The sequence below is a fragment of the Mastomys coucha genome, unplaced genomic scaffold (genome assembly GCF_008632895.1).
Source record: "Mastomys coucha isolate ucsf_1 unplaced genomic scaffold, UCSF_Mcou_1 pScaffold12, whole genome shotgun sequence".
In the NCBI taxonomy this organism is placed as follows: Eukaryota; Metazoa; Chordata; class Mammalia; order Rodentia; family Muridae; genus Mastomys; species Mastomys coucha.
Genome location: NW_022196894.1, coordinates 2,773,217 through 2,785,446, shown reverse-complemented (window position 1 = coordinate 2,785,446; position 12,230 = coordinate 2,773,217). Strand labels below are relative to the sequence as shown.

Genomic DNA, 12,230 nt, shown 5'->3' with positions numbered 1-12,230 from the left:
GGCAGAAGAGGGTATCAGATCACTTGGAGCTGGGGTTACAGGTAGTTGTAAGATACTCCATGAAAATGCTTGGAATTGTGTTGGAGTTCTCTGCAAGAGCAGTGTGTTCTTTCAACTGTTAAGCCACCTCTCCTACCTGAATTTTGTTTTGTTTTGTTTTGTTCTGTTTTTGTTCATGATGTATCTCATGTAGCCCATACCAGCTACTAGTAAAAGATGACCTTGAACTCCTGATCTTCCTGTTTTCCAGACCTTGGGTGCTGGAGTTACTAGTATGTATCACCACACCTGGCTTTGAATGCTTAACTGAAAAATAAAGTTGTAGATATCAGGATGCATGCTCTGTCAAATATGGTTAAGTCAAATGTCTTAGTCAACCATCCCCAAACCGAGTGTCTTTTGTTTCAAAAATCTATTACAATGATGTCTGAACTCTTTTCTCCTTTGTACAGATAAAGATATTCCAAGTTTTAATTACTCTGATCAAGGACCTAAAAGCCCACACTTTAGAGCTGAAATCCTACCTTAGTCACTTAGAAGCTTGATGACCTTGGGTAACTTACTTCTCTGGACATCTGTTGCAAGTGCAAAGAAAAAGAAGAACTTGGCAATTCCAACCTTCTAGTCTTGAAAACAGAATTAAATTTGAAAATATTTGCAACAGCACTGGGCAAGTATGAAGCAATATGTGTTTAAATAAGTAAGCCAAGATAGGTGTCAGAGGTTGAAAGGTAAGGAGACAATGCTGGCATTTGAAACCAGACAGAAGAAAACTAAGGCTCTCAATACTGAGAACCACTCATTTATCCACCTTACACTGTGAGAAGGGACCTCATTGCCCAGCACATGCCAGACTTAACACTGAGAAAATCAGGGACGGGGAGTAAAGATTCCCCTCAACTACATTGAGATATATCTCATTTGTAAGGGAAACTGTGTTTAAAGTAATGGTGGCCTGAGAGAAAATGGAAGCCTTTGTGTACTGCCCATACATATTCACAGAATCCAGAGGAGATTTTAAAACATTAATTGCTGGGATTCTCTGCCGCCTCTACTGGCTTGAGTCTATCAGTATCTCACCCTGACTCTGCCTAGGACCTAGGGCACCATTACTAAACCCGAGCATCCAGCACATATGTGGAAGTCCTTCCTGGTTACCTCAGGAGAAGAGAGTGTTCTCACAAGGCTTCTAGCCATTGAATGCCACAGTGACCTGTGCCCAAGCCTGACAGTCACAGCCATCTCTACAGTGTTACTAAACATTCTGGGTGAGAGATAAAACTGCTAGTCCAGGACATTCGCTAAGCACTCTTGTGTAGCTCTTTTCTGCCTTCTGATTAAGACATTTTAATTGTATCTTGGTATGTTGAATTAAAAAAAAAATTGTGGAGTCTGATTATTTGAGTCACCCAGTCTGGAAAATGGTTGCCCCATCTGTGAATTGGGAAGAGCGATATCCATGGGGCACAATTACCCTGAGGACTATAGAAAACAGCCTTATGTCCTTAATCCACTGCCCAATGCCCAGAGGAAGGAAGCACAAGGCAGAGACTGGACAGTTCTGAAAGTCACCGTGCCCAGACAGGTGTCCTTCTTGTCCTCACATTCTAATATGAACACAGACCTCTACCCTATGCATCGCAATAACTGTGACAGCTGTGGGGATGCCCCCACCACAGCAGCACAATTTCCCGACCAGCAGAGATTTCAATCTGAGAACAAGTACACGCATCAACAGCAAATGATGCAGAACGGTTGAGGGGAGTGAAGGGAGGGCTGCAGAGCCTCATACACCACCCGTAAGGCACTGTGTCCTTTCTTCACAACCAATAGCAGCAGAAAGAGCTGCTTGACTTGCTAGTACTGGAGTGAGTTGACAGCATGAGACAGACGGTGTTGGAGGGGACTCCTCGGGATGTGTGGGTATGCACAATATTTGTGTGATGGCATAGAGCAGGCTGGGAAATTAAGCTCACTGGTGAAAATCTGCAAGTGATCCAATGAGAACAGATTGGACTATGCATTGCTCCAGAAGCATGCCCATTTTAAAGAAAAATAAGCTTTGGTAAATAAGACAAACATGAATCCAGAATGTTAGACTTCAATTCTGTAGAAACAGGAAGGTGAGACAAATCAAGAAAAGAAAACAAACAGGCCTAACATTACCTAAGATATATTCATATGTAAAAATGAATGTCTATGTACTACATATGCATAAATAGATAAGTCCACATGCCTGTCTATCCATCATCTCATCTACCTATCAATCTCATCACATCTTTGCAAACATTGGGTATGCCTTTATATTTCTATCTGTTTGAAGAGTCTCCTCTGGCCTCCATTAGACCTGGCCATAGAATCACAGCTGATAAATGCCAGTGAACTAATTACTATTCATTCCCCAATCCACCTTAAAACTTAACCCAGGATTATTTCATGGCAACTACTTGATTGTCTCTAACATCCAGTGGACCCTGTTCACATCTGTGACATCAAAGCATTTGTACAACACAAGTGGGGGAGGAATGGGAGGCCTTCATCACCTATTGGTTATGCAAGCACCTAACCAGAAAGAACACTTTGAAATTTTTATGGAGCAAGAAAAATTGGAAGCATACTAATCTAGGCAGCAAAATTGGGCTTTTTGTCATGTTTAATTGCTTGAATTCATAACCTAGTTCTACTGAATCAAAAGCAAGTTGTTACCGCTGACGTTAGCTGTTTGGGCCTTCCAGGCACACAAGCAAGAGATAACCCTCACAACTTCTCACATCAACTTCAGACCAATTAAAAAAATTAGCCCCTGAAATTGTTTGGGACATCAGAGTTTTTGAATAATTTAATTTGCAAGAATTTCCAATCCAAGTTCTGAGTAGGAACTCTGACTTTTAAAGATATATTTGCTTTGGTGTTGGTGGAAGCTGAGCGGTGGGACATGAATCTCTGTCTCCAAGGACTAGGATTCTAGTTGGTCCTGTGTGACATAATTTAATTGCACCATGATAAAACTCCCCTTTGTCATGTTCTCTCCTGTTTACTGTGTTTCACAATACACAAGAATGTTCTGCAGAGTACAAAAATGAGAAGAAATAGGACAAACCCAGACACCCATGAGCACACGCAAATTCTGAGAGTCCCTACACTCCCAAGTTTCTACTAAGCAACAAAATCAAGTCTAATGTACAGAACAACACCTAACTAACTACCTTGAAGTGTCCCCACCTTCTCTTTTGTATTCACTTTTGTATTTATCAGAAAATCAGGACAAGATGGGAAATTAAGGTCTTAAAGGGAATACTTAATTCCACAGTAATTATTTCTTTAGAAACTATATTTTCATATTTCCTATAAAATATACTCTGATCATAGTCTTTCTCCTCCACCATCCACTTACAAATCCTCCCCACACCCATACAAACCTAAATTCTTGTTCTTTTGCTTTCAAAGCGTCCCCTCAAATGCCTTTTGTGATAACTTCAGTAGTAAACATGTAAAATTCAAAATACAAGAGCTAAAAATGAAGTCAATATTAATAATAGACTTTTACTATAGTCTTATTTTACCATTAGTAGTAGTAGTGTATACAAGAGACAGAGAGAGAGGGAGAGAGATAGAGACAGAGACAGAGAGACAGAGGTGGGGGAGACAGAGAGACAGAGGTGGGGGAGACAGAGAGACAGAGGTGGGGGAGACAGAGAGGAGCACACATATGGAGATCAGAGGACAGCTTCCAGTAGTCCTTTCTCTCCTTCAACACACATGGGTCCCAGGATTTGAACTCAGGTCATGAGACTTGGTGGCAACTTCCTTTCTGCAATGCCATACCTCAACCTTGCAGTAACAAACCTTTGTTAGATCACACATTTTTCTTACTTGGTAGAGCACTTTTGGCTTCTTAGCACAAACCCCCTGAATCAATGCAGCTTAACAACACGAACTCTTTCGTAGGCTATATTAGTGTGTACTTAGATGAAAAGGGTTGTTTTTTTTTCAATCGTATTTTCTTCTATCAAGCAAAGACAATAAATGGATGGAGGATTTCTGAAAATAGAGTGATGAATGTGAAATATCCCATTTATTATAAAATGTGACAATACCGTGATCATCACAGAGATGTCGGCAACTGGTCAAACATACCTTTTTCCTCACATCCTCTTTAACTTTTGTATCATGCTCTTCCTGGAGAGAAAGACAAGGCTCTAGAGCTCAAGTTGTGGTGGGTAATAATCAGTTAGCCCTCTGAAAGAGTGGAAAGAAACACACTTGACTTTTGTCATGCACCATTGTCATTATAGTTAAACCTGCCCCTGTGTCGATGTTGACAGTTAGATTTATCAGGTCCCAGGGAAGACAGATTAAAACAGCCCTGCAGTAAAATGCAGTCAGGGAACAGAGAAAATAAAAGTTTCAATACAGAGTTACAGCTGCAAAACTACACTTATCTCAGTAACGTCCTAAATGGTAGAAAATGTTTGCCAGCCACTCAGCCATCACCTCACAGGCTCTCTATGGGACCAGGGCCTTTTCCCAGAGTCAAGAGGAGAAGAAATGAAGAGAAAAGTTTGCGCATTCACTTTCTGTAGGGCCAGGATACAGGGGGATTATCTGATGCTAAATGTCTCTTGCGTATGAGCAAAGTGTTCCAGGGGCAAAACCAAATCAGATTCGGAGTCTCCCTCCTCAGGTGCTAAGCATTTGCTAGACAATGTATAGAAGAAGCAACCTGGAAGGCTGCTCGGAGAAAGAAGGTAAAGAAGGGCAGACAAATGCAAAGAGTCATACGGATGCACCAGATGCACCGTGAGGAGAGAAGGAAAGAAGGGTGAGGAAGGGGAGGCCCTCCCGTCTTCTAGGTCTTGACTGGACTCCTTCTTCCAAATCTTTGGCATGCGTATGCTGGAATCAGTTGAGGTCACAGGGTTGGAGTGAGCAGAGGAGAACTGCAGAATTGGCTTCTTATAGGAACTTGCAAACTCTGGGATCTCTCCACCGCCCGGTGGTAAGCAGCTGTGGCTGATATAGATGACTGACTTGAACACAACCCTCTACAAACTTAATCACTGCCTATCTCCAACAAAACTCTCACCCTTTGAGCTATTGTCCATGTGGGTCAAAACTACAGGAATTTTAGAAAGGCTTGGAAGCCTATAAGGCAGACCATTTGCTATGTAGCTACATAGGATGACCTCACAATAATTTGTCTTATTTCCTCAAAACACACTACACCCATACCTGAAAGGTTAAAATGTAAACCCTCAGTAAATTCTGGGTTATCTCCTGACACTAGAAGTCAACCTCTACTGATGGTATAATCATTTTACTAATGGGGTGCTGCCACAAAACTTTGGGCCCAGAATCTTCCCCCCCGAAGTGGGAGACAGGAAAACACAGCTCTCTCATCACAAGAAATACACAGAACCCTCAATTTTACCTATCATCTGGGAGTAACGGCTAGAGGGATGGGCTAGAGTCTTCACAGGTACTGTCTCTGTTCTAATGAGCGATGTGTACAACACTGTGTGTACATGTTCCCTCATTGGCTCTCCCAGGAAAGACTGCTCTTCCATGAGATAGCACAGCTCAGGGTTTATTTATCTTTTTCAATAGAAAGCACGCGTTCGTTCAATAATGTTCGTGGAATGCCTCTTTCACCGGCATCTAGAAATCAGGAATGGTGTAAGAGCAGGATGCCAGAATGATGGGCAGGGTCGACCTGTCTCTGGCAACATGCAATGCCTCTACACACGTACACACAAGCGCGTGCCAACTTTCCAAACGCGCGGCCCATCTGCCCATTCACAACCCCCGCCCCATCTTCTTTGCAAAATCTGCGGGTCTTGTAACACCAGTCCTTAATAAACGCTTATTCATCTCTGGGAATAAAGTTCAACAGAGCCGATGGCTATTTCCGGGGAAGTTCCCCGCGAACTTCCACTTGGTAAAAGCAAATCGATCCACCCTCTGGTACCCTAGCCCGTCTAAGCTCCCCGGGTATTGAGGGACCCTCGGGGAGCCCAGGGCGAATCCCAGATCGTATCCCACAGGACTCCGTAGCTGAACTTACCTATCCTGTGTAATTCACTCGCTGTACACACAAATGCGTCCTGCCATTGCCTCTCAAGGCTCCCTGAGCTCCATCCACCTCCAGGATTCTGATCTGCGGCCCCAGAGGTGCACACGCCCGCCCGCCACCTTCTCTGAGCTAACGTTGGACAGCGGCTGGCGGCGGCTCGCCTGCCACAGGCAGCCCCGAATGTCAATTCTCACACTCCTCCCCCTGCTGCCCGCCCCCGTCCCTGCGCGCCCTCCTCCCAAGCATTCGTCCAGCGGGCTTCGGGATGCTCGGATGCTGGTGCCAGCGCTGCCTTCCCTCCTTCCTATCCAGTCTCTTGCTCCCCCTCCCTCAGTGTCTCCATGCCTCCCTCGCTCGCCTTACCTGAAGGGCATCTCCCACGACTGCAATTAGCTGCCAGGATTTCATCGCCCGCTGCAAAAGCGCCTCCTGCTCCCTCTCTTGCTATATCGCATTGGGAGAAACGCAAGGCAGGAGAAGTGCCGGGGCAGCAGCAGCGAATGGTACCCACGTGCTAGCAATGCCAATGATTCTAGCTCTTCTCTGCTGGGCTGGCCGCGCCTTCATCTACCTAGGCTGTTTTGCTCCAGCCACCAGCAGGTGTTCAAGGCCCCAAACAAGCGAGAGGGCAAGAGATCCAGCAGACACCAGAGAGCAGGAGCGAGCGCAAGGTGCAGGGAGGTAATCAAAGCTCCAGGAACACACAAAGACAAGCCTACTGCCCTGCGATGCTGACAGCTAAATGATGGACAGACGAACTGGATGCCTGGGTTTTATTTTAATTTTTGCAAAGTCTAGCAACTGAGGGAAGAACTGCAAGCCACCCCCCTTTGTCAAGCACTTGGAAAGTGTAGAAACTGATGGCACAATCTCACCACCCTTCTCCAGTACGTGTCTCTTCCCTTGTTCTTTCAAGCATTAAATATGTACCACATGACAGAATAGGGCACCTTGCACGGTCCCCAGAGTCCTCACTTGACAACCAATTTTAACTCGGGAGCAATGACATGTCCAAGGCAGGATATCAGCGCTGGCAATTACTTACGCTACTCCCTGCATTATTCAAAATGTCCATAGCCAGTATTTATGATTTCCAATCCGCGAGTTCATGGAGAAATTCCGGAAGGCTGAGAGACCCCTCGCCTACCTCCCCACAGCCCATGGCCTGCCTCCATATCCCCGACGAGGTAACTATACTCCATTTAGGGGTTGACTCCTTGGCATCTCAAATCTCCCAGCTCTTGTGCTAAATGAGAAAACGCTGAACTTTGCTCTTGCTTTGAGGGGCTGAATACTTTTGGTTGAAGTTTAAAGCTAGGCTTTGAATGCATTTGCCTCCTGTAACATTAGCATCCAGGCAAATGACCTACTCCCCTCCCCAAAGCCCACAAATCCCTACTACCCCACACTGTCTTCTTGTCTGTCTGTCTCTGTCTCTGTCTCTGTCTCTCTCTCTCTCCAGTCTCTCTCTGTCTCTCTCTCTCCCCTGTTTGTGTGATATCAGTTAGGTATCAATTACATATGAGTTCCTAATTTCCACCACCAGACAAAGATTCTGTGTAGGTCTAAACCTTCATTTATGGAAGCCGGGCTTTTGAATATAAAACAATTAATGTTCTTATTTGGATGTAATAATTCTACACATACAATTTACCTGTAAAAATGAGTGTGCATGTGTGTGTATGTGTGTGTTTGCATGTGTGTATGTGTGTGTGCATGTGTGCGTATGTGTGTGTGCATGTGTGTGTATGTGTTGTCTATGTGTGTGTATGTGTGTGTGAATGAGTGTGTGTGCATGTGTGTGAATGAGTGTGTGTGCATGTGTGTGTATGTGTGTGTGCATGAGTGTGTGCATATGTATGTGTGTGCATGAGTGTGTGTATGTGTGTATGTGTGTGTGTATGTGTGTGTGTGTGTACACACACATACATATATATATTCTGTCCTACCTTGGGTGAAGAGTGAAGTTCTCACTGTCTTGCCAAACTATCTTATTTAAAACTTGAAGAACCAACACACAGCGAATGGCAGTTTTCTATACTGGTAAGTAAATTTAAAATTTGATAAATCTCTCTAGTATTTATTTTCACATTTATTGCAGTTCCACGCTGAAGACATTTTCCAGGGTTTTTCCAGAATGTGCCAAGGTCTTACATAACCATCACCTGTCTCTCTCACCTCAGGAAGTAAATGACAAGGGATTCTCTCCTTCCTTTTGAAGTGTGTTTTGATATGGCCTTACGATAGTGCTTTCAGTTCGTTTGTGGTGTTAATCATAGTTTTGTGCAGTTCTTTCCTGGGAAAAGTGGCATTTAAAGGAGAGCAAAGAAGAAATCAAGTGAAAATGGGTTCCCAAGGATGACCTGGGTGGACACAATAGATTCCACTCCCCAGTTCCTTTCACATGTTTTTGTGTTTCCTAGGCTGGCCTGGTGTGGCTGAGGATGACACTGAACTTGTGGTCCTTCAGCCTACAGCTAATCAGTTATGAGCATGCTAGGTCTATGTAGTTCTGAGGCTCAAAATCAAGGCTTCATACACTAGGCAAGCACTTTACCAACTAACTGTGGCACATCTGCAAACCCAAAGTTACCTTCCTAACCCATATCAGACCCTGGATGCCTGTCTCAACAGAGTTAGAGGGGAAAGAAGAGAGGTGTTTAGACTTCAGCTTGCTGGTGCCCTGTGCAATTTACTGAGATCCATGGCAATAAAGTCTTATCATCACAGCACAAACTTCATTCTCCATGGGATAATTTGGTTCACAAATCAGTTCACAAAAGCAAGGTTATTCGAAGTGAAACGTGGAACGAGTGGCCGGTGGGGAGACAGTGAGTCCTAATTACAACCTCATTGTCCCTGTGTTCTCGGGCACATATGGCCATTTAATCACTGAGTGTGACAACCTTGGCAGATGTTGCCAGACTTGGTTATTGATATAAATTGCTATACTCATGTGGATATGGCACAGCAAAGAGTTAAAACACTGTCCGAATTCATCCACAGGGAAATAGGGGTCTCCACGAGCATCTGGAGGTACAAGACAAGACGATGCTGGGACAAGGTTGTTTCCTTCCTCCTTGTCCACAAGGAAGGAGAGAGGGAACATGTCTAACTGCAAGAATGGGAGAAGAGCCACCCCAATGCACTCACAGGGAAAGATCACTCTTGGGGAAGTATGCATGCCCAGCAAACAGCAAATAGATTCACTCTTAACATGTGCCCTAAAAACATACCCCAGAGATGTATTCTCCAGTGTCATTTTCTACCATTCATAATAGGAGGAAACACCACAAACTACATACCTATTAGAATTTTTTTTTAACAAAAATGGCATATCCTAACCTGGAATACTATAAAACAATAAAAACAAGACACAATACATAATTCTTTCATACATTGTTATGTAGAGCACTAAAGGGACTGAAGGATGCTGTCCTGCCTAGTTTTATATTAACTTGACACAAGTTAGAGTTATCTGAAAGGAGGGAACTTCAGGTGAAAAACAATGCCCCCATGATGTACGAAATGTTTTTAATTGCTAGGGAGAGTGTAGCCCATTGTGGGCATCATGGTCCTGTGTTCTCTGTGAAAGCAAGCTGGGAAGCGGCACCCTCTGGTCTCTGCACCAGCTTCAGTCTCCAGGTTCCTGCCATATTTGAATTCCCACCCTCACTGTTGTTCATGATGAATTGTTATATGGGACTATGACTGAAATAAACACCTTTTCCCCCAGTTGTTTTGGTCATGGAGTTTCATCAGAGCATTAGAAACCCAAAATAAGACAAATGTGAACACACATACATTTTTAGTAAATAACAGTAATAATAATAATATTAATACTGAGATAAAACTCCAAGTCAGGAACTTGACCTAGCTTTTGAAGTCTATTCACAACTATTCTATAGGGGAATGTTCAACACCTACCTGAGTTATAGGCCAACCAAGGATGTTCAGAACCTATCTCAAAATGAAAAAAAATAAACAGTGCCTAGAATGAGTGAGGCCTCATGGTCAATCCACAACACTGCAAAAATCAAAGGAATTAAAATAATTACAAATGAAACATACAGGATAATACTGTGTGTGAAGGAAAATATACCCACCAACAAAGGGAGAGAAAAGATTTTCTATAACTCTAACTTCTAACTGTATAGGAGACATCCTTGAACACAGGCTGCCCAAACATAGCTAAGAGTGCAATTCAACAATTGCCAATTTTTCTACAGGTACCAATGTGAAATGGTGTCATATTTTAAAGAGTTAAACAAACAAACAAAAAAGTCCAAAGAGGAAAAACACATATGTATATAACATATAATCTACCTCTTTATGTAGAGATTCACATTTCCATATTTACAGGGGAATTATGTGCACACAGAGCCACTCTGTTTCCACATTATCTTGGGCTGCTATTACTGCAGAGCTGTAAAGAGGGAGGTGGAGGGTCAGTGATCCCCACAGCCTAAAGTTAACTGGTGTCAAGTCCAGAGGATGGGCATCACAGGCATCGTGTTCTCAATCGTAGAATCAGTATGAAAGAAATATGGATGTTGGAGGTGGATAGGCACTTTTTCCTATTGCAAGAACATCTGGGACTGGGAACTCAAATCAATTGGTTAAGTGTTGGCCTAGGAAGGTGCATACAGCCTTGGTCTGATCTCTAGCATAGCATAAACTAGGCATGGAGACCCAGGGGCAATCGAGGATGGGAGACAAGCAAGGTCATCCTCAAGTACAAGGTCAGATCAGCCTTTGCTACAATATGATTGCTCCATCTCTGTCTCTGTCATTCCCTATCTGTGTATGTTTACCTCCCAACTCTCCTTCTCTCTCTTTCTCTCTCCCTCCATCTTCCTCTTCTATGTATGTATGTATACATACATACATACATACATACATACATACATATATATATATGTGTGTGTATATATATATATATGCACACACACATGCATATACATATATGGAGGGGAGAGCAGCTTAAATCAAATAAAAACAAAAATAAGAATGTGGTAGAGTGCATGACTATAGAGTGGAGTCCTAAGTTTAATCCTGTGGCACTGAACTAGGGGATAGGGAATATTTATGATTTAATACTTTTTAACACATATTATTGAAATAAGTATCCATGTGTGCATATTCATCTTCTTTTTTCTTTTCTTTTCTTTTTTTTTTTTTTTTTTTTTTTTTTTTTTTTTTTTTTTTTTTTTTTTTTTTTTTTTTGGTTTTTCGAGACAGGGTTTCTCTCTGCAGCCCTGGCTGTCCTGGTACTCACTCTGTAGACCAGGCTGGCCTCGAACTCGGAAATCCGCCTGCCTCTGCCTCCCAAGTGCTAGGATTAAAGGCATGCACCACCGCCGCCCGGCTAAAGCATATTCATTATTTTTAACTCTTAGGAACAACTCGTATTTATGTCTCACTTTCAGTGTGAATGATATCGGGGTAAGCATCTTTACAGGTAACAGTGTAACTGGGCATGGTGACACACCCACATGAGCCCAACCTTTGTGGTTCAAGGCTAGCATGAACTATGGACAATGTTCTAAAAATGAAAAATAAAAAAAGAAGAACCCTGTACTCATAATAGGCTGACATACAGATGGAAGACATCACTCTAGGGAGCAGACTCTTGAGCTGAAAATAAGGGTATTTATTGCTTGCTTTTTGTTTTCCCCTGAAATGTCTCAATTTTTTCAAACAGGTCAATAAGACAAGTATGAGGACACTTGGCCACATGCATGCTGGTGAGTACCACTACTAATGTCTGCTCTCCATGCCACCATCAATGTCTGCTCTTCACATCACTACCAATGTTTGCTCTTCACACATGGATTCACTTTAACAAAAATTTTCAAAACAAACACACTGCATTTTGAGGGTGGAGAGACGCTCAGCCTGGAAAGTTCTTACCACATAAGCATGAAGACCTAAGTTCCACCCCTAATACTCAGTTGAAAGTCCAGTCATGGTGCCTGGGGATGCAGAGGTAGGAGCTAGCCTAGTCTAATCTGAGAGTCCCAGGTCCTGTGAGAAACTGTCTCAAAATCAAAACAGAGAAGGTAGATAGTGTCTGGATGTACTCAAGCTGGACCTGGCCTCCACAAGCATGCACAACTGCATATGCGAGAGAGAGAGAGAGAGAGAGAGAGAGAGA

At 43.1% G+C, this 12,230-nt stretch overlaps 1 protein-coding gene across 7 annotated transcripts in view; it reads right to left on the bottom strand.

The window, feature by feature from the left end:
* Rbfox1 (RNA binding fox-1 homolog 1) overlaps positions 1-12,230 on the bottom strand; it is a 1,556,838-nt gene that overhangs the window by 1,075,812 nt on the left and 468,796 nt on the right. The window contains exon 1 of one of the 7 annotated variants that reach the window (XM_031361806.1): positions 6,437-6,636. The exons of 5 other annotated variants lie outside the window; for them this stretch is intronic. In XM_031361806.1, coding sequence (XP_031217666.1) covers positions 6,437-6,481 — 45 coding nt within the window. In that variant the 5' untranslated portion in view covers positions 6,482-6,636. Of the gene's footprint in view, positions 1-6,064; positions 6,251-6,436; positions 6,637-12,230 lie in introns of those variants that run through there. One more of the 7 variants, XM_031361863.1, reaches the window with a different exon arrangement.